Source organism: Anas acuta, chromosome 14 (genome assembly GCF_963932015.1).
Source record: "Anas acuta chromosome 14, bAnaAcu1.1, whole genome shotgun sequence".
NCBI lineage: Eukaryota > Metazoa > Chordata > Aves > Anseriformes > Anatidae > Anas > Anas acuta.
Genome location: NC_088992.1, coordinates 5,614,908 through 5,637,009, shown reverse-complemented (window position 1 = coordinate 5,637,009; position 22,102 = coordinate 5,614,908). Strand labels below are relative to the sequence as shown.

The 22,102-nt window shown below is 52.0% G+C and overlaps 1 protein-coding gene and 1 long non-coding RNA gene across 2 annotated transcripts in view; both read left to right on the top strand.

Moving 5' to 3' along the window:
• The first annotated feature begins 907 nt into the window (after positions 1-907).
• On the top strand, positions 908-3,935 carry LOC137864183 (uncharacterized). The gene is made up of 4 exons (XR_011101358.1): positions 908-1,456; positions 1,568-1,701; positions 1,798-1,913; positions 2,260-3,935. It is a non-coding gene; the product is annotated as an uncharacterized lncRNA (long non-coding RNA).
• A 281-nt stretch (positions 3,936-4,216) lies between these two features.
• The window catches only part of MGAT4B (alpha-1,3-mannosyl-glycoprotein 4-beta-N-acetylglucosaminyltransferase B), a 42,926-nt gene continuing 25,040 nt past the window's right edge, over positions 4,217-22,102 (top strand). Inside the window, exon 1 of the mRNA XM_068698438.1 lies at positions 4,217-4,443. Coding sequence (XP_068554539.1) covers positions 4,347-4,443 — 97 coding nt within the window. The 5' untranslated portion in view covers positions 4,217-4,346. The remainder of the gene's footprint in view (positions 4,444-22,102) is intronic.

Here is a 22,102-nt window from a genome sequence, read left to right as displayed (position 1 = left end):
TCCCCAGGCTGCTGGGTCTTTTCGCCCTGGTTTTGCCTCCAGATTAATAGATGCGTTTATAATTACCAGTCGATGCACCACGTTAACACCAGAAATCCTACTTTTCCTCCATGTGAACTTTAATCCAGCTGGCAAATATGGAAGGGGCCAAAAGCCAGGGAGAATTTCCCTTCTCCTGGTGGCTTCTGCTGAGTCACGCTTGGCTTTCTGGCCGTGACATCACGCACTTTTTTCAAAACATAAAGAAAACAAGGCTTTCACCAGCCTGTGATTAACTTAGCTCACCGATCACGGGACAGGGTGACTCAGCGTGTCCCCTCCTCCTCCTCCTCCGGGTCGGGGATTTCCTCCCAGCATTTCCTATTGCCCCAGCCCTTGGATGTGCCCTCGGGGGGTTCTCAGCCCCCAGAGGGAGATGCAAGGAGCTGGGCTCTATTCTTACGGTGCTCACCAACACATCCTTCTGCCTCCGCAGCTGGACAGATGTCTCCCCACCAAACCCTGCCCTCACACAGCTCCGCAGCCTGAGGTTTGGCTGGAGCTCGAATTAACTTGGGGCATTTTTCCCTCTGTTTGCTGGAGGACCCGGGTGTGGGACTCCCAGCGTGAAGAACTGGCCCCGCGGATGTTTTTTTACAGTTCTGTAGGAATCCCATAGCGTTCAATCGCAGCAACCCCTGCCGAAAAAGCGGTTTGGCAACCCTAGTTTCTGAGCAGCTACACAGATGGATGTAGCAGAGGGACAGCAAAGGGGATGGGGGAAAAAAAAGCTGTTTGAGTTGAAAATATCAAAGTTACAGAGGAAGGGCTCAAAAAGGAGCAGTTAGCATCCCTGCAGTTCTCTGCTTTCTCTCTCCACCCACTTTCTGCTGGGAAGTGTTTAAAAATATTTGGTGAGATTCTTGCTCTGAGGGCATGCTCACCAGCAGTGCTCCTTATGGCCAAGCTTTTCGTGCTGACAGCAAACTCCCGGTGGGACTGAGGGGGGAGAGGAGGGGGCCTGCTTTTTTCCACGCTTTCAGACCACAACAGATTTCTGCTGGTGATTTCTCAGCGGGAATTATTCTCTAACTCATGGCTTTGTCTTGAGGCACCACCAGTGCCCCATCGATACGCAAGGGGGCTTGGTGGGGCTGGGGGTGCCCCCCACGGACCCCTGGCCCCGCAGCGAGCAGGCGCCGGCTCTTTCTGGAGGTTTCTGGAGAGGCACGGGATCCTCTGGATGTGCGGGGTCAGACAGTGGTGACTCAGTCCTGTCCCGTGACAGCTTCCTTTCTCCTCCAGCCCAGCGGAAACGCTGCTCGGCTGCTTCTGTGCTGCTTCCAGACGATGCCAGAGGCCCCGGCGCTGCTGCAGGGTGCTCGGGGCACCCGGCCCTGGAACAGCTCCTGCCCGAGCCAGGCTGGGCTGTGAGGGTTGGTCACACTCACCGTGCGTTCAGCCATCTCCTGCTGCTGTGAGTTGAAGAAATATATACATATTTGTATGCATCTATACACATAAACATGCATAATACATTAATACAGAAATCCAGCTCTTTTTAATATAGAAATATCGCTCTTCTTAGGTGAAAGGGTCGTAATCAGAAACATTGCTCTGGAAAACGCGATGCAGGAGCCCTCCTTTCTCTACAGTGTGGGCGGAAGGGAAAGCGACGCTGGGTTTTTGCTGTCTCATTTTCGAGGCTAGGTTTTCCTGAAGGTGAGCTTTGAAACATCAGGGTGTTTACACAGGAGATCTCTTTCAACTCCATTTGTCATTGGTGTAATGCGAAACTTTTTTTTTTTTTTTTTTAAGGGCAGAAGACGCTGGCACTGGGAGGAGCAGATAGGAAAAATGAGCAGATAGCAGGCACAAAGTAGAAGCCTGCAACCTGTGTTGTGCAACTACGTCAGGATTTCGTGTTTACACAGGTGAGATGGCACTTCTTGCAACCTGGAGGGAGCGTTACTTCCAGAACATGATTTATGGCTTCTGCCCCGAATTAAAGCATTAATGAGTAAAACAAGATCTCATGATGTTTGAACACAGTGACCTCTACGCACAAAGGAAATGAAGTGGCTGTGTTTTCGGGTGAAATAGCACTCGTGCTTTGTGCAGAGCAGCCCAGGAAGGACAGGGCCCAACCTGCTTGCAGCTGGGCCGGAGTCAAGCTCCGGAGCCAAGCTCTTCAGAGAGCTAGATAAAATCAGCTATAAATCTGGGTTAGATTTTCTAACTAGACCTAATACGTGTTTTCTCTTTTTAATTTTTGTAAAGGCCTCGGGACCTGTGGATGGCTTGCAGCAGACAGCCCTAGCTTCTGCAGAGTGCTCAGTGCTGCCAACATCAACTGGTCAAAGATCATGAGATCACCTGAAAAAACAGGTTCTCTCTGCTTATTTGCTTTCTGGGGTTTACAGTCTTTGCAGTTCGCATTTTAAACTTTGCTCTGCAAAAGCACCCAGAAGGCTCAAAACTTACCCATTTTTTTAACAGAATAAAGGCAAAACCGACATGGGGGAGGGCCTTTAAAAGTCAACGTGAACTTTGCCGCACTGATACAACCAGGCTGACAGTTTTGCTCAGTCCCTCGTTTCTTCCAGGAGAGCCCAAGGTTTTTGTCATGCAGTGGTGGCATAAAGCTCAGTCACTTCTTCAGACTTTTATGAAGACAAAGTATAGTAGCAGAAATTAGATTAAGCTTAATTCTTGGGGAGAAGCCTAATTAATGTCCTTGCGGAAATTATTAACGTTATTCTTTCCCCCTGCATATGCACTACCTATCCCATGCAGTAGGAGCATTTTGCACATATGAAAAGAGGCACTCAACATCACAACGTGCCATGGCACTCGACTAAACTCAGATGGCTGTAGGATTTCACGTGCCTTTCCCACGAGAGCTATTATGCACCTGCTGCCCCTGCAGTTTCCCCCGTTAATTGCCGCAAACCCCTCGCGGGCTGTGGGGTTTTGCACATGGCTTCAGGGCGAGCAAGCAGAGCGGCTGGGGGTCGCTTTTTCTAGTGCTGAAAATGCAGATGCTGCTGCTCTCCCTGGAGCTGAGCAAAACCCCACATCCTTGGGTGCCCCAGCCCCGCTCCATCAATGCTGGGTGCTCCCGGAGCGCTCCCCCTGCCGGCTCCTCCTGCCAGAGGCTCGCTGCCATTTCAAGGTTTGAAAATGGGATTTATTGGACAAATTGGACAAGCGGCTAAGGATGCGGGGCCGTGCCCCATGTGCACAGGTTGCTGCCACCGCAGCGATACCCCGGCACGGGGACAGACCCCGAGCATCGCCCGTGCTGTTGCACTTGGCACGTGCAGTCCTTGCTTTGCATCGCTGTCTGATCGCTCCAAACACTTCAAGCAGCAGACTTTGATCGCTGGAAGGCAGTCCCACAGCACCTGCACGATTTGTAATGGCTGAGAGAGCTGCGGGGCGTGAAGCAGGACGGCTGCAGCCACGCACCTGCCTGCCCGTGACCGCGGACAGCCCAGCAGGGGCAGGTTTGGGTGGCGGAGGGGTGCACGCTCAGCACTTCGAGCCCAGCCTCACCGTACAGCTCTCATTGCTCACTATGAAATAAAGCAGCACCCAAAGCACCCAAAGCACCATTTACATCCGATTCCTCCTGCCCCTCACCCCGACCAGCAGCTTAAGGCCATAATTACCAAAAACCCAAGCCTTTTGGAGGACAGATGCCAGCCTACGAGGCCACAGCATCCAGCCAACACTCCCCTGGCATCGGCTGGCTCTCAGGCTGGAGGTGGGGGGCTCCTGAGGGACCCCAACCCGGGACCCCAACCCAGGACCCCCAGCCTGAGACCCCCATCCTGGGATTGGGCCCGGTGCCCGCATCCCCCCCCCTGCCTCCTGCATCCCGCATCCTGCCCAAGGGGGGCCAAGCGCCCACCCGGGACACCCCCACGGGGGGGGTCTCCCACCCCCCTCACCCTCTCCCACCCCCCCCAACCCACCCAGGACACCCCCACGGGGGTCTCTCCCCCCCCCTATACCCACCCCCCACCCACCCCGTGCCCACCCCCCCTCCCCTCCCAGCTCCCCCCCAGCCCCCTCCCCTCCCGGCTCTCCCCCTCCCCTCTTTCCCCGCACGGGGGCGCTCCCCCCCCGCTCCCACCCCTCCGGGACCCCTCCCCCTTTAACCCCACCCCTTTTAACCCCTCCCCCTTTTAACCACGCCCCGTTAAGCCCCTCCCCTATTCTCCGGGCCCCCCCCCCGGCCCCGGCCCGGCGCGGCGGCTGGGTGCGGGCTGCGCGCCCCCGCTCCCCGCTCCGCCGGGGCCGCGCCGCCGCCGCCGCCGCCGCTGCCGGGCCATGCGGCCCCCCCCGGCGGGCAGGAGGCGATGAGGCTCCGCGGCGGCACGGCGCTCACCCTGCTGCTCGGCTGCCTCTGCGCCCTGCTCTCGCTCTCCTGGTACGGAGCCTTCGGGGGGCACAAAGGTAAATTTTGGGGGGGGGGGGGAGGACGAAAGGGGAGGGGGGGGGGGCTCCCGGTAACGCCCCGGTTGCTGGGGGGGAGGTGGGATGCGGAGCTGCGCGGGGTGTGGATGGAGCTCTGGGGGGTGGTTTTGGGGGTCCTGCATTGGGGAGATGCTTGGGGTCCCCCCCCGTGGGGTAGGGTGCGGTGGGATCCCGACCCAATGGGGTTCTGTGCGCCCTGGTGCTGCGCATCCCCTGCAGGGTGCTGCAGCCTGGGGGGGGGAAATGGGGGTCCGGGGGTGTCGGTGGTGCTGTGCTGTAACCCAAGGGTGCTTTGGGTTTGGCTGCTGCCATGCACCTCGTCCCCATGCCCGTGGTGAGAACCTCTGTGGGCAATGGGACCCCCTGGGGCCACATCCCCGTGGAGAGGTGGGACCCCAGCGCTTCGGCACCCTTGGGTGCTGGGGGGTCCCGGGGAGCCAGAGCTGAGGGTGGAGCCCAAAAACACCACTGCTGCTGCCGGGGGCTTCAGGGGCAGTGCCCTTCCTGCACCCCATGCAGCTCTTGGGGCTTGGTGCTGCAGCTGGGGAACTTGCTTGGGACAGGTCGGGCTCAGCCCTACAGCACGAGGGCTGTCGGCTTCGTCCCTTACAAATCACTGCTGGTTTCACCCCGTGTGGGCAAAGCAGGGGTGCAGAGCCCCGTCCTGCCGTGGCACAGGTACTGAGGAGTTTGTCTCCGTGAGCTTTTCCTGACAGCATCTCAGTCACTTTTTCCCACCCCGCCGCTCGCAAATGCAACGCACGGGATTTACCCTGGCCTGCAGGAAAATTCTGGTGGTTGCTTCGGAATCGAGCCTGCCTCGCACGGTGGTGCAGGGACCTCTCGCTCCCGTGCTGGCTGCTCGCCTCTTCCCCGTCCTGCAGCCGTGGGGTCGGCAGCAGGGTGCTCCGGCTGCCCAGCCCTCTGCAGTGCTCCCAGATGTGACCCCATTGCTCCGAGGTGTGGGGCAGGCAGGGGGAGGTCACCCCGTTAGAGATGCTGTTGCTTCGTGTGCCAAAATAACCCAGTCCAGGCATCTCCGTCCTTCCTGGTAGGACCTCGCTAGCGTACGCGTTTCCCTCCGGCACCTGGAGGTTGCCGCTCGCTGCAGCAGGTTACAAACGCCGTGGGTCAGGCGGTGTCAGCGCAGCAGGTTTCCGGGCATTGTGGTCACTTGTGCGCGTATCAGGCTGTCACGAGCTGGAGAAGACCTTGGGAGGTCATTCGGTCCATCTCCTGCCCCTGCGCGGGATCGGCGATGTCTAAGCCCTTCCTGACAGATGTTTATCCTGTTCCCTCATAAAACCCTCCCTGACAGGGATGCCTGAGCTCCCCAGACGATCCGCCTGACATTTAACAGCCCTACCGGTGGATTTTCCTTATGAGCAGAGCAGAGACGCCTTTTCCTTCAGTTTGGTTCCCTGCTTGCTCCTTGCCTGTTTTTTGGGCACGTGCAGGGAAGTTCCTTCCCTCTTTAGGGAGCGTGTTGGGTATTCGGGTGTTGCTGCTGTGTCTCCCCTTAGTCCCTGCCAATATTGATGGTGCTATGCCGGTTCCTTTGATCATTCTTTTTAGGTCGGTGTGCTTGATCTGGGGTTGTTCTCATTGCTCTCCTCAGGGCTGTCATCTTCCCAAAGAGTGGCACTAGCTGTGGTACAGGACCGAACCGCTGCCCTGCCTGTGCTCAGAAGCACGAGGGATTACTTGAGATCCTTATCTACTGCAAAGTGTTTGTTTTTTACTTTTTGCCACAGATGACTCACGTTTATTTTTTTTTTTTAATCCCATCTGCCCCCCAGCCATTCTTCTCCAGAACTTTTCCTGCTTTTCATCCCTCATCGTGTGTTTGGCCGGTTAATTATTCTTACCAAATCGCATTACCTCACGCTTGTCCTTGCTGAACAGCGTCCTTATTTTTTTTTTTTTTCCAGCTTCTGAAGTGTCGGGATGGTTTTGAATTCTGATCTTGTCCTCCCGCGGGCTGGCAGTCCCTCTCAGCTTGCTGTCACCTCCCGGTGCCATCGGCAATTCGTTTGTGCCGAAATCCAAGTCCTGAATGAAAGCACCGGGCAGTGTCCCATCTGGGGTGTGTTCCCTGTGCTGTACTTCATACCCCCTGTCCATGCTTTAAATGCAGTCACCAGTTCACTGTTGGGTTTCCCAGCAGTGAGACACCCCCGTGAGGATGCCCAGACCCCTCCTGCATCCCTAGCTTTGTCCCTGGGATGTCGTGCCTGAAAACAAAGAAATGCAGAACATTTGATGTGATTTAGTTTTGATAAAGAGGTTAGCTCTTGCTCGAGTCCTCATTATTGTCTAAGCACTTCAATTGAAGTTAAGCTGATTATTTTGTAATATCCTGGATCCTCCTCATCCCCGTCCCCTTCTTCTTCACGACAGGCCTTGTGTTTCCCAGCCTTCTGCAGCATCAGCTGGGGATGGCTCCTGGTGCCCCCGAGCTGTGGGATGCTCGCGTTTGGGGTGAGGCAGGGAAGGTGCCCGCGCTGCCTCAGGTGGGGAATGAAAATGATTTTAAGGCTCAAGGAAAAGCATCGCAGAGCCTGCTTGTCTCTGCTACCCTGCTCTTGGGAGGACAAAACAATTAAGTGAAAGAAAATAAAACAGGTCAGACCAGCTCCAGAGCTGCCCTTCTGTACCCAATTAGGGTTTGTTTCCCCGCTAATAGTGCTCTGCTGGCGACATGGTTATTAGCAAAGTTTTGACCCCGTGGTCCGCAAAAGCAGACGCTGCCTCTTCTCAGCAGGCTCGAGACGTGGTGCTGGAGCAGGGCTGAGGAGGATCAAGCCGTGGTGGGGCTGAGCACCAGGGGGGACACATGCTGAGCCCCCACAGAGGTGCATGAGGTCCCACCAGGAGCTGCGACCCCGCATCAACGTTCTTGTCACACCTTGGGGGACAGCTCCATCAGCCGTATCTCCTGCCCCAGCGTGTGGGCTTTCACTTCTGTTCCCTGCTCCTGTACGCACCTGGCTGCAGGGCTTTGTGGTTTCCCCTGGAGGCCTGGGGGCAGCGGCTGCGGTCCCCGTGCACACCACAGCCCTGCTCTGCACTGGGGGCTTTCCTTGCCACCCGGAGCCTCTCTGAAGCATTCACCAGCAGTTGCAGCGTGCGCTCGTGGTGGCCGAGGAGGTGCAGGTGGGGGCTCGGTGCAGGAAACTTGATGTTAAAATGCATAACAAATAAAAAAAGATAGATACAAATGTTTCTGAGAGCCTCTGCTTGGTCGGTGCTCGTCAAAAGTTGTGTGCAGTGCATGGCTGCAGAGCAGCAGCGTTTGCAGAATTACCCTGCCCGTGGTTTGACCAAATTTCGTCCTGCGAGCGAATGGCCCCGCGCAGTCTGTTGATACGCATTTATCAAATTAAATCTTTCATTGCCTGCAGTCAGCTGTATTTCTGCTTACATTGCTTGGCAGTTTTTGTCGGGTTTTTTAACTGGGCTCTCGATCTGTGCTGCACGTGCACTTGTTCGCGTCCCTTTGCTTCTCTGACACGAAGCGCTGTCGTCGTGTGATGGAGCTTAAATCCCTGCTGCTGGAAGGGGCCGTTCTCCAGACTGGGGTAGTGGGGTGTGGGGGCTTGGATGTGGCCCCAGCTGTGCCATATCCCTCCCTGGGGACATCAATCAGCTGCATTCACGGCACCCCTTTGTCACAGGGGTCTGCAGGGCAGAGCTTCCTGCAACAGAGGCTGCAGCAGGATGTAGGAGAGGAGTGGGTTAATACCTCCCCCCCCCATTATATCAAGTGTTTCTCGTGGCTTACTTCTCTTACAGAACAAAACCATTTCTAATTTGTGATTCCGTTTGATTCATCTGAAAGAAATCATTGATTTGTGCTTATATCCTGGATGTTCATTGATTATTCACTTAGCGTTTAAGGTAAAGCACATCTATAGCTTGCTAGTTTAAGTGAAGCTGCCAGTCATCTCCGGAAAGCTTTGAAGCCTGCTAAATTATGAAGAAATTGCTTTAGTGATAAATTGGGCAAAGCTGCTTCGCTTGATAAACTCCGGTTATTCGCTGTGGGTAGCACAGCTGTGGGTGTCGGGTCCCCCTGAGGACCAGAGCATTGGGAGCCCTTCGGGTTGGTGCCGTGCCGAGGTTCGGCCAAATGTCTGTCCCATCCCATCCTGTCCTGTGATGTGTGGCAGAGGATGGAGAAGAGCAGCTCCTGCCGGGGGAAAAAGTGGAGCCAGTGTCACGGCTGAAGCCTCTTTGGGGCTGAACTGCAGAAAACCTCTGCTCGGGCTCGTTGTAAGGGCGTGAACTCGCTTCTGCTGCAGTCAGCCAAACGCTCACCCGCTGCTGGCACCACTGAATGCTCACTGAGATTTGCATCTGAGTCAGAAATGAGTTAACAGAAAATACCCCAAACTCTGGGGTATTCCAGGCAGCTCCCTTTGCCATGCTCCTCTCCCCGTGCCCTTGGATTTAGGCGTCCTGCAGGCTTGGATCAAGGGTTTTCACAAGTGGAAGCCTATGGGGTCAGCGGGGCTCGGTGCGGGGAAGGCAAATTATGGGGTTATGGAAACTATTAAAAGAAAGACAGGGCTTTAGCTGGGGCTCAAAGGTGAGCCCTGTTGGAAGGACAGCCTCACGGGGCTTGGTGATCAAACATCTGCTTAATAGCTTCCTGGTCTGGAGAGAGGAGTGTTGCCTTTGACAGAGGTAAATGTGTTTTTCTGCCTTTTTTATTTTAATTGAGGTGTCGGGAGGCTTTTTATTCAGCGATGACCTTCTTTGTTTTGTTTTTGAGCCCTCACAGAGCACAGCTCGCGTCAGGCTTCCCTTGCAAAGCAAGAAAATCTGGGAAGGGCGGGTTTCTGTTCCAAGCCATCCCTTTCTGTGTGAGTTGTGGCACTGGCTGCTTCTCCTCCCGTTTTCCTCTCGGTTCCCAGCCACATCCGAGCCTCCAGGACGGGTGCAGTAGTGTGGACACCCCGCTGATGTACAGACAGCACCGTGACTGTGTCTGCCATGGGGTGACCCCGCTGTGGGGTGACCCCACTGCTGTTTCATGTCCCTCCCCTCCTCTGCCGTGTGCCCCCTAAGCAGGGGGCTCAGCCGCGTGGTGAGGCAACCGGGCACATTTGTGCGAGGTGTTTTCAGTTCTGCTTATTTTGGAATGGATAGCGGTAGCGTTAACATGTAAATCATTAGGTTTCCAAGGGGGTTGTGTGCAAAAACCAATCTCCACCAGCCTTTTTTTTTTTTCCCCGTTCTGAGTTCAGTTGAGTCGTGCTGTCCATATACTTTTAGCTGTGCCTGTTGTGCTCGTGCCTTAGGGCTTGCTGGCAGAGCCCAGCCCGCCTCACACCTCTTCCCCCAGGAGGTTTCAGACCACCCTGACCACATCCACGGCTCTGCCCTGAGGAACACGGGCTTTTCTTCTCTCCCTGTGGTGGTGAGAGCTGTCTGGAAATCGGGTGCAACACAGAGACCTTTTTGTCACTCTGTTTGCCATAGCAAATCCTGGGTGTGCAGTCACTGCTCCGAGGAGTTTCGTGTCCTCGGTAGGAGGAGCGCTACCAAAAGCATTGCAGAGTCTTGGAAAGCCCTTGTAAATTATCAAAGAAACACTTCCAATACTGAGAGGTGACCTGTGAGTGCATTGCATGTTTGTATAGCCAGCTTTAGTGGGAGCATAGTGGGAACACACCCCTGCCAGGACAAGAACTGGTGCAGAAGCAGCTGGGGAAGGTTTCCCCACGAAGACAACGCCGCCGCCGTCCTCTGTGCCCCGGAGCCGAGCTTCTCTGTGCATCCCCAGTGCGTGTCACCACGTGCACGTGGAGAGCAAGGGAAATATCTGACTGCATCGATTGCCTGGTGGACGGATGGACTCGGGGGGTGTGACGCTCTCAGACTTAGCAGCTGCCACGGAAAAGTAGCTGTCAAGTGAATCAGTCAATTAGCGCCGCCGCGGCCTCCCCTCCCTCCTCGCGGTGTCCAGGCTGATCTTTTTGCTCTTGTTTGATCTCGCCTTTCCTGATTTAACTATTCCTTTTTCGTGCCACCTCTCATTGCACTTTCTCTGGTGTTGTCTTTGATATCTTTTCCTCTTTGTCTTCCATTTCCCTCATCTTCCTCTCTCTCTTCTTCCTTTGATTTTATAGAAAATGACCGGGATGGACTTCTCATGTGTCTCTCCCTCTCTTAATCGTGTCCAGCTTGAGTTATCACCATTCCAGGAACTTTCCCAGATGCCTGCCTAGTGCAGTGGCTTCGTTCTCTCCAAGGGATGACTTTAGGTAGGAGCTGCTGAAGCAGAACAGGCTGCAGGGGGAGGAAGTGGTGATGGTCTGGCAGAGGCCAGGGCTTGCTCTGAGTCCCTCCAGCATCCAGCTCCTCCACCTCCAGTCTCATGTCTGATGTCCCACATGCTCCACGTGTGCTGGTCCCTCTGCTTGCTCAGCACCAAAACTTCCCTCACAATGGGGACTGGGACCGGGGTGCGAGGTGCTGAGCTCTTGACTCATTGACTCTTGTATCACCCTGGTGATAAAGCCCCCACTGGTTCACAGATCCCACCCCAGGGCAGCTGTAGGACGTGCTCCCTCTTTCCATGGGTATTTGAGAGTGATGGCAGGGTCAGGTGTAGCAAAATGTTGGCAGAAAAAAACAGGAAAAGAAGAGAAAATGAGCTGAACCCTCCTGGTCTGAGCATGCTGCGTGGAGGGGATGCTCGTGCCCACTGGGTGGCTTGCGGGACTTTGGGAGAGCTTATCCTGCACCTCGCAGGTGGAGCTTGAAGTAAATCAAAGGACAAGAAAGCGTCGTGTTTAAAAGCTGATTAATTTGCTGACTTTAGGGATGGAGAGGTATTAAACTAAAAAAAAAAAAAAAAAAAGGAAATGAGCAAATTCTAGCTGACTGCAAACTTCTGAGCCTGATGGCTGAAATCCTCTGCCTCGTTGTTCCCGTGAAGAGGCACAAAACGTGTTTTCCTCGAGCTAAAAGGCTGACCTGGGAGGGAGGAGAGGGTAAGTAACCAGAAGGGCTGATGAGCGTAATTAGGACATGGATTGTGGGTTGGCTCCATATAGATCAGTTTGTGTTTCATTAACATCTGGTTCCACCCTGTCTGTCGGTTTTATTAGATTAATTTATTACTTTCTGAAAGTGCTTCTCCGATGAGCTAAAATATCTATTTACTGGAAGTATTTGGTTACCATGAAAAAGTGTATTTGGCATGTCCTCGGCAAATATTAACTACCTTCTTTTGTTTCTTTTTGCAATTTAATTGTCTATTTATCCTGAGTATTGATTGCTGAAGGCCTCGGTAATTATTTGCTGATTTTGGAAATAATGATTTTAAAGGATTGGATTACGTTTGCAATATTAATCATTGCCGTGGTGTGCTCGTCTTGGAGGATGGGATCTCGCTGACGGCTCCGGTTGCAACGTGAACATTTACGGTCTGAAACTCTGCTGCTGTCTGAAAATAACAAAATCGTTACTGGGGTTTTGTTCCTGAAACGGAGCAGATATTTGCAGAGAGGCAAACCTGGCAGCTGCAATTAGCCTATAAATCCGCCGTTGCTGTTGGCAGTAGGAGTGGTCGGGCTCTGTAGTCAAATAAAAAGACAATTTTGTTTTATTTACTCCATGCTGCTCCGCTCTTCTCAAAATAACGTAATGCCGTGTTGGTCCCTCCTCTGGTGCAGGGTTGGTGGGGAGAGGGACAGCCCCTGTGCAGTGGCGATACAGCAGCGATGCATCCTTGTTTTTGGGGGGGGGGGAGAAGAAACACCCTGCAAGGGTGTTACACTCGCAGGGAAATGTGCTGCCGTGCAGAGGCACATCTTGCTTTGGGGGAAGGTGAGAAATTGGAAAGTCTCTGCTGGGAGCTGAGTAATTGGCACCTGCTATTATTGTGTCCCTCCTCCCCCCTTTAATAACTTGTTTATAGAGATACCTCTCCTACAGAGCTCATTACGAAGCTGTAAAACATGCTTTAAAAAAAAAAAAAAGGCATTTTTATTCACATCAGGTCTGCGTACCTACTTTCTTATGTTTCTATAAGGGGGAAAGAGCTCTTGTCTCATCCAGGAGTCTCCTCATTTCCTGCCATGGGTGCCCATGGGGAGGTGGGAAGTGTCCCGGCCATCCCTGGAAGGAGATGTAATTCCTCCGTTAATACAAACCTCGTGGCTGGGAGGGGAATGTTGGCTTGTGAGGGTTTGGGCCTTGAAGCAAGGGATAGTGCTGGCTGTTTGAATCACACTGGGTTTATCTCTGTCATCTCACACGGTGACATGTGGCTGGAGAGCATGGACAGCGACGTTTATCATCCACCCCCGGGGTCTCTCCTTGCAGCAAATCCCACTTCTTCCTGTTGCACACGGTGAATTGCTTAATTGCTTTTAAGAGTTTCATCGCTTTTTATTGTTATTATTGGATTGTGGTGCAGGAGGAAGCTGGGAGCATTTCTGGATCCCATCCTGGGTCTTTGGATGGCCAAGTCCCGCTCAGCTTCATCCCCACGCGGGTGCCCCCACCTCAGCCTCCTCCCAAACGCACAAGGAGGAGAGGGCAACGTCATGTCCATGGCAATTGTTTTCTGATTCTTTTCGCTACCTGGCAGAACAAAATGATAAAAGGAGCCTCAGAAAAGAGGGCATTGCAGCAAGCCCCGGCAGGGATGTAATCTCTTTTCTTCATACCAAGGTATAAAGATAATTCTGATCGGGATTGAAACAGCGGATGGCAAATAATTCTTGAACAATCCGCTTATGGTGTTCCAGGACGCGAATGAAAACCACTAATGGGATAAAGAAGGATCTAGATAATTATCTCGGCTATGTTAAATCCTGTCGTTTCAGGAGAGTGCTCTTGTGTGGACGCTAATTTCATGTGTACTAAACGCTAAAGCTGACTAGATGTTTTCAGAAGTTAACTCATCCCAAAATAGAGACATCATTGCTTGGTGATCATCTGTCTTTTATCTACCTGGTTGGCCTTAATAAATCTGATTTCTGGTCCCTGCTATCCCATTTCCCTTTTTTCCCCCTCCCTACAGCTGGTTAAAGCAGAGACACACATTTTATCCAGGGCAGATTTGAAGCCTCCTTCATCCTTTTCCTTTTTTCATTTGGTCTGCTGTTGTGGGAGAGTTTTTGCTCTTTTTTTTCCTTTTTTTTTTGGCTGATAATGCTGTTGTTTTAACCCTGACTGAGGAGCTGCTTGCAATATTAAGGTATGCAAGACATTTTTAAATTTGATCTATTTTTTTCCCCCAGCAAGAGCTCTGCCTTGCAGCGTGGAGAACTGCGCTGTGCTCCAAAACAAATCCGGTTGCACGGTCGCTTTAATGAGGCTCTTGTTGCAGGCTCTTTGCTCCCTTTGTGTCTGCAGCTAATGGTTGCCCCACGGCCGAAGCAGAGGATGGCAGAAAGAGAAAGGAACAGCTTTGTATTGACAGCAGCCATGATGTTTGGATGGGTTTGGATCCGCTAACCGTGTTCCCAGCCCCGTGTTACGGAACAAGAAGCGTGGTCTCTTTTTGTCTTGGCGACGTGCTTCTAGAGCAGGAGCTCTCGAGCTTGAATTGCCCACACAGAAGCCTCAGCATCAGGATTCCTCCACCTCCTGCTCTCGGTTCCTGCGGCTCTGGGAGCTGGGCTGATTTTAAGCACTGTGCCTGGCGCAGGCTTTGCCCTGCAACCGCTGGCATTGAACAAGAGGAACCTGGCGAGGCCTGCCAGGTGACCCCTAAAAGTCAATCGATTGCTGTGTAAGGCAAGATACCCATCTTATCTCTGAGAACAGCAGCTCTTGAATTGCACAGGAATCTTAACGGGGACTTTTACCTGGGTCTTGGTATCGCTGCGTGCCCTCTGAATGAACCACTCCCTGAGGAATCTCGTGATGAAGCCTCCCTCCTTGACCCCGCGCTGGGTCCCCGCAGCAGTTAGCTCCAGAGAGCACCCTCAGCTCTCTGCCATCTCCTGCCGGGCCCAGCTGTCCCCAGGGCAAAACACCCACCTTGCTGGGGGTCTGAGGAGCCCTCAAAGCTTGTGTTCATCATGCAAGTCCCTCGAGAAAGATGTCGGGCCCTGGCTACTTCAAACGCGGGTCTCCTGGTCAGCGAGGCCAGGATCGCTGGTCCCCAGGAGGAGAGTGGGAGATGTCGGCAGCAGAGGGCTGGTGGTGGGTGAAGCCAGGATTGCCAAGCCAGGCAGAGCAGGCCGGGAACAGCTTCTGTTTGCTGGCGTGTGGCATTGTGCAGAGGTGTGGATGTTTTTGTTTACTTTGGCTTTCAGCAGAAGTCCTTATTGCTTCTCTTGCTGCCAGCTTCCTCTGGGTCGCCCTCTTTCCCTCTGCTCTGCCTGCGTTTCGTGCTGCGGTTTCAATTATTTATAGTATTTCATTTTCCCTTAAACTACTCCGCTGCGTGAGCACTATTTAAACAGCTGTCACTTCCCGAGCCCGTTGTACCGACAGGCGAAGCGACGGGCCTTCTGCAGGCGACTCGTTAAAAGCATCTCAGGGCTCTTCAGGATGGGCGACGATGTAAATATGAGATTGCCATCGGATCTTGTGCTGTGGGCAGCTGGGACAGCGGCTGGTGAAACAACGATCCCCTTACTGCTCTTGAGTAATGGGGGAAAACTGTGGCGGGTAACAGAAGGGAAGGGAGAACGACATCGCAGTCGAACGTGCCCCATTTTTTTGGTGAAACTTAAGCAGCCTTAAACACGAGGTGTGTTCCCCTCTCTGTTCCATCGCTGTGTGTCCGGAGGCACCTCATTAAAATAATTTAGTTTCGTTTAGACACAGCCTGGTGTAACAGAGAAATCCTCGGTGACAGGGCGGCGCAGGCCTCTGAGCTGGTTTCAATCCGGAGGCAATGCCGGAGCAGGCAGGGTTAGCTCTTCAATTTGCTGCTCCCTCATTTCTACCTCTGCAGTCTTAAGCTTAGAGAATAAGCAGAAAATATTTGTTTAAATCCCTTTCTTCATTGCTGCCGTGTTCAAACTGAATTAACTCCCTTCCAGAGGAAGTCTGCGCCGTAGGAAACATCTGCCACGGCCCAAATTGTGTTTGAGGTCGGGATTAAAATGTATGTAACTGTTCAGCGGTGAACAATGAATACACAAATCCTGCTCTTCGTCAACAATTGTTTGCAAAACATGATTTGTACGCTCCTCTTGTACCTGTGCGGCTACCAGGATGTGCTGCTGGAATACGAACCAGCACGGCGTGCCTCGGGAAATAATGATCGGAGGGTGAAGTGGCTCGCTGCAATGTCAAATGGTTTCTTATTTCACGCACTCATTTATTTATTTATTTGTCTCCTATTAGCAGCGCTTCTGAAGTGCACCGGTAATTTATGTGAGGATGTAATTGTGTTGACGGCGGATCGGTGTCACGGGGCAGTATTTATGTGAGTGCTGCTACGTGAAATATTTGTTCTCCTCTTGGCTCCCCTCTCCGCGGCGTTGACGTAGGCTCTTGTGGAAGTGCAGACAATTTTGAGAGCTGTTCTCGATAAAATCCTGACGGGTTTTTTGATTGTGTAACTGAAAAGAGCTCCTGAGAAGATGTAACAAGTCACAAGTACAGACCGGTCAGCGGAGGGCTGTCGCTTTGCTGTGTTTGATGTGCTTTCACTCTGCTGAAGTAAGAAAAACCAAAGCTCCTGCTTTGTGGGTTATTGTCTGACGACCAGGACTCACGGGGGGTACTTGACTGCCAAAGCTTCCTTCTGGCTTCGTTTGGGCAAAGACTGCTCAAGTCTGAAAAAAAAATGCTCAAGTTCTTTAAATTGTGTCAATGAATTTCAACAAAAATTGCAGAGATACTTGCAACATGAGCTGAGGAGCTACTGACAAAAATGAACGACACCAAAGTTTGAGCAGTGCCTTCAAGTCCCATATTTCTGCTGCATGGTGGCAAGCGCAGCCACCACATGCATGTTTGGTGCTGTTACATGTTAATGCCAAATTCCTGGTGGATTTATGGACGTTTTGGTTCAGATTGGTGGCTCCTGAGGCCCCAGAGCAGCAAGGTGAGGGTGGCGGCACCTGACCCCTAGAGATGGAGGAGCGCTGGTGGAAAGCAAAACCCTTCACAGGGTGGGTACCGCTGAGCTCACCCCACAGATGGGGAAGTCACGGCACAGGGGCAGCTCCCAGAAGCACCGACCTGCACTGTTGGGTGCGTAAACCCCCCTGAAACCTCCCTCTGACCATCCCCTGCAGCCTCTCAAACAGAAGCAGCGAGGCCGTGCGTGCCGAGGGATGGCCTTGCATTTTTCTGCTGACACGTTTGCAAGCAGAGGAACAGCATTGATCCGGGTGCTCTGGGAGGTCTCTGCTTACATTGGGGGTGGGAAGTCTGCAGGGCTCGGGGCAGGGACCTTGAGAGCAAGCGTTCAGGACAGACAGACAACCACACACATACCTGTGGTGCTGCAGGAGGGCTCGTGGCAGCACCTCACCCTGCTCAGCTGTGCTTTCTCCAAGAAGACTCTCGGTGCGAGACACAACACGTGTGCGGGAAGGCAGCCGGTGCCAAGGCAGCGAAGGGAAAGCAGCAGCAGCACTCCACTAATGTGCAGGGAGATCGGGCCAGGAGGACTCCTCCTGCTCCTGCGGGAGGGTGGAGGGACAGCAGGACAGCACCGACGGGTCCACCAAAGCACTGCCGGTGCAGGAGGAGGAAAGAGGCTTTTATGGTTCGTGGCGCCACCGTTCCCGCTTTGGAAAAAGCTCCCTTTTTATGTGGCTGTGTAAATAAATGAGTTATAGCCCACGTGCTGTGACTCTGAGAGGTTCCTACAAATGGATGGTGGGTTTTGGCCACGTTCAGCCGGTGGCTTCAGATTGCTGAGGGTTCCGCTCTCAGTTGGTGTTTGGCTTTTACTGCATTTAAATCAGTGATTTTATATAACTTTGGAGTATTGGCAGGCTTGCAGTTGCTTTCTCTTCTGTTTTCTGGCTAAGATTGGTTTTATTCTAAGGGAATGAAGCTTACGTCCTTCATCCAAGTCTCCTGCTCTCACTGTAGCCAGGTTGGGCAGGGGTTTGGGACCCTCAGAGGTGATCAAAAACCTCCAAGTATTTCTGGAGGTAGCCAGGAGGGCAGAAAAGAGAAAGTCTGTTAGTGGCTTTGCTAGAGAAGAGTATGAGCCCCTCCCTCAGGCTTTAGTGAACCCACCCAGGAGGCATTATCTTCATTAAGCCTCAGATACAAGGGCTGCATCAATCGACGCTTCCAGTCAACCACAGGACGCCAAGACGTGGAGCTCCCTGGGGAGGTGGCCATGGCCACCAGCGCTCTCCGTGCCTGTCAGCAGCTCAGCCGGTCCCTTGTAAAGCCCTGCCCAGCACAGGCAATAAGCAAGGCTCTTTGTTTCCTTCTCACACCTGTAGCAAGCAGTAGAAGTTAGCAGAGAAAGCAAATGGTAATGGCTCCATCCATTTTGCTCTTCCAACCTGTGCCTAATGCCTCATTCTCTAATTTTCGTCGCTCCGACTGCTTTGTTTTCCTTCCTTGCAATCAAGATAATGCAGTACAATATTGCACTAAGAATTTCAGCTATTCAATTACCTTTCAGAAGTTGACTTAATTGGCTCTTTAAGTGATAGCTCTCTTTTGTATGCAATCAGCACGACTCAAGGAGGGAACAGGAAGAGGGTAAGGACTTTGTTTCTAATCAATAAATAAAGGTCTTTGAAATAATGCTACTTGCAATTTGTACCACCGGCTAAATTACACCGAAGATGATAGTCTGTGCGTTCGATGCGGAGCGCAGCTATAACAGAGCAATAAACCTTTGCTCTCAACAAGCGTGTGCACTACTTTCCTGTATGTTGCCAGCAAATCCAATTCTCCCCTTGGATTTTTTTCCCCCAAGTCTTAGAGAAAAGCAAAACAAAGCTGCCGCAGAGCCTCGCACAGATGGTTTGGAAGAGGCTAATATGTAATGACTAATCATTTATTTTGCACCTTATAAAGTATGCAAATGAATGTGATACCTGATGATAAATAATTCAAAATGGAGATGCAAGGGGAGGTGATAGACAGAATGAATGTAGGATAAACCAACTTTTTAAAAAAATAAAAAGAAACAAAAAAGCTGAACTGCTTCAAGCTGTGATCTGTAGGCACAGCTTTGCATTGGTGCATGTTTGCCTCCAGTGCTTGAATTCAGGGGAATTTTGGCCAGCAGGACGTCCACAGCATGCAGACAGGGGCAGGCTGAGGCTGCAAACATCAGCAGGAATCAGCAGGCTCAGGCGAAGCTGGATTTTTATTGGCGAAGATGCTTTCTCCTTGATCCTTACCCATCCTGGTATGAGCTGTTGGTGACCCTTTGGCACGGCGTGCTGGCTCCTGCTGCAGGAGGTGGTGGTGGTGGTGATGCAGTTTCACAGCACTGCTCCCAGGGGCAGCTTTAAGGCTGTTACACGTGCCAGCTTGTGGGAGCTTCCATGGAACCGTGCAGGTAAATTGAGCTGGAAGCAGCTGTGCTACAGCGTCCTGGCACAGCCCCGTGTTCAGCACAGCCCCAGATGCCAGGAACCCCCTGGCAGCTGCTGGGCTGCTTCGGCGCCGTGCCCAGATGCCCTGACGGGGCTGTGACTGTCAGCTGTGGGCTGTGCTGGTCTCACCTCCACGCAGAAGTGGAACTGAGTGTGTGCTGTGACAGCAGCCACCACAGCATCAATGTAGTTTTACCATCCAAGTGTTTTCCTGCTGATCCCGAGTGCTGGGCTGAGGCTGCACTGACTCTGCAGAGCCCCGCGGTGAGCACGTAGGGAAGGTGGGGTGAAAGAAGAAACTTTTTGGTTATAAATTCTCTCTGTGCCTTCTTTTGGTCCGGGAAGGGGCTGTTAGGATAAAGCCTGATATATTTTAACATCTGCCTACGAAGAATGTAGGATTTATCTTTGAAATGAAATTTGCCTTGCTGCACCGCCAGCAGTTTTTTTTTTGGAGGAGCTATTTTTGTGAAATATAACCTGAGAATTCGTATTGGCTTAGCGCTTAAAGTGCAGCCGGGGGAAGATGGAATATTCATCTTTATTGTATTTGTTTCTCCTGTAATGAGACATTACTGTCTGTCGTAAAGGAAGCGGTCCCTGAGCCCAGAGAGCATGCCCAGTCATTTTCTGCTTGCTCCATTAGCTCGTGCACAGCTCCCAATCCTTTATGTGCGTGTGCTTTTCTACTTGCTGGAGCCTGCCAACTGCTCTTCTCATTTGAAATCCATTCCTGTAAGGCTGGGTATTCCCGAAAGCTCTCAGTGCAGGCACCGAAGGTGTGAGTCTGGTTTGCCCAAAGCGCTTCCAACTTTCTGGCTTTCATCAGGCATCCTAAGAGCTTCTTAGGGCATCTCACCCAGGGCATCAAGTGCACGCAGTAATCAAAAATAAACTTTAAGGAAGAGCTAGAGTGCTATAAAAGTTACTTGAATTCTGATATACACAGTCAAAACACAGTACAAATTGCCTGGCTCGCTGTACCCTATGGAAATACCTCGTGCCCGGTGCTTGGGGCCAGAGCCGGTGCTGGGTGAGAGGTTTTCCCTCTCTGGCTTCTGCCTGCGACCTGCAGCGTTTGCCGAGCCTCTTCCTGTGGAATCAGCACGTCCCTATCCGTTGTGTTGCTCTGCTTGGTTTAATCTATTGAATTTATCTCTGGCACTTTGCCTGGTGGAGACTGGTGGGAATGTTGCTAGCAGTGGCAGAGCAGGATGCCACTCTGCTTTTTGTTTTTATTTCCAGCAAAGCCATATACAGTCCATCCAGGGCCTCACGGCAAGGCTGTCAGTAACTCTCGAGCATGCACATACCTCCTGTTTAGGCAGGGGTTGTGGCCAGCCTGCTCAGAGTTTAGTGCGAGTTTATGTGCTTGTGTTAACTTCTGACTTAACTGTCCAGTTCTATTAAAAATAAAAGGAACCGAGCCATTCTGGCACGCTTTGTTAGCTACAACATTTGGAAACTCTTCAGCTTCTCTCTCTTCTCTTTCCTGATTTCTTCCCAAGAATAGTTGCAACACTTTTCTGTTTAAGGACTTTGCCTTAGTAATTACATCTGTGAAGATCCACTGGGATGGGTTATCCCACAAGTGGGATTATGGCCTTAAATGGAAAGTAAGCTGCCGCAACAGCCAAAGGTTGGGAAAAATATTATTGTGGGAAAACAAAGTTGTTAGATGTATTCCATGTTGTGGAGCTGCTCGGCCAGGAAATGCTTGTTAGTGCGGAGAGGAAATACTTGTGCTGTCTAAATGCTTGTTGTGTTCTTTTTTTTTAATTGGCCTTAAAATAGGAAAACATACCTCTGCTGAAATCCATCTGATACACCCTCTGTACAGGGGACAGGAGGCACAAAAAAACATTTGAGGGAGAGGAGGAGGACAGCGTGTCTTTATGAACACTTTGTTGGCTTCTGTCCCTCCCCACACCCTATACCCCCAAAAAAAGAATAAAAAGATGTTTACTATCAAATCCTTTAGCATTACTCAGAGCAATCCAAGAACAGACGGTTTCAGTAGCCTTGGAAATTTGATTCTTTCAAACTCTGCAATTCCCAGCCTTGTTGTACTGAAGCAAGAAGCACCAGGGGGGTTAGGTTGCTCCCATGCTCACGTATCTCTTGGGCAGCTGTAACAGAAACTAAAGCAGAAGTGGGGGTTTCATGGTGTGCCCGGGGTGGTGACCCCCAGCCCCGCAGCTGATGGAAGAGCCTCGGCTATGGGAAGCGCCCGGCCACAAACACAGAGCACAGCTGGAAGCAGTGAGCTCTGTGTGCTGCTGCAGCCCCAGCCTGAGCCATTTGGACAAATTTACTTGTTGTGTGCTCGAGATGTCCTCTGAGCAGCGAGATGTGAGTACATGGGCTTGTTGCTGAAGAAGTTATGGTTAGGAAATGCTCGTATCCATAAATTGCTTCCCTCTCCAGGAAACTGAACCAGCTTTTCTCTTTTTCCTTCTCCTCTGGAGGATCATGTGGCCCTTTTCCTTATGTGTTTTTATGTTAACAATATGTACTTCTATCTATTTCAAAGGTGGAAAGGGCCTCCGGGATCATTTAGCCTGACTTCTGATGTGATACCCATCCCAGGACTCACTTTATATTTAATCTGAAGTGTAACTGAGTGTGTAACTGGAACACAGCTCTGAAGAAACCATCAGGATGTTTTTGGAGAGTTCATTATAAAATTGGTAATTTATGCTAATGGTTCATCACACTGTTAAAACATGAGCATTTTGCATCAGCTTGAGGCTCGGGGAGAAGAACCCATCAGCTCTGTTTCAGGTACCACACCGCTGGCAGACGCCTGCTCTCCTCGTGGTATCCATTACCCTCGTTAGGGAAGCTATGGGCTTCACGATGTTATAGTTTATACATTTTGCTTTCCCATGACCCTCAATCTAAATAATGAAGTCCTTTGGGCAACCTTCCTGCTGCCAGCACCACCGCCGTTCCCCAGAAGGGGCTGCAGATCCAGGATTGCTCCTGCCCGCCTGGCAGAGCCGGGGCTCACCCGCCTGCTGTGCTCAGGTCTGATGATGGCTGTGCAGCTCTGCTGCTGAGTTTGGCAGGCTGACTGCCCCGTCTCCATGCTTTATCCACGAAAATGAAGAAAATTGGATTAG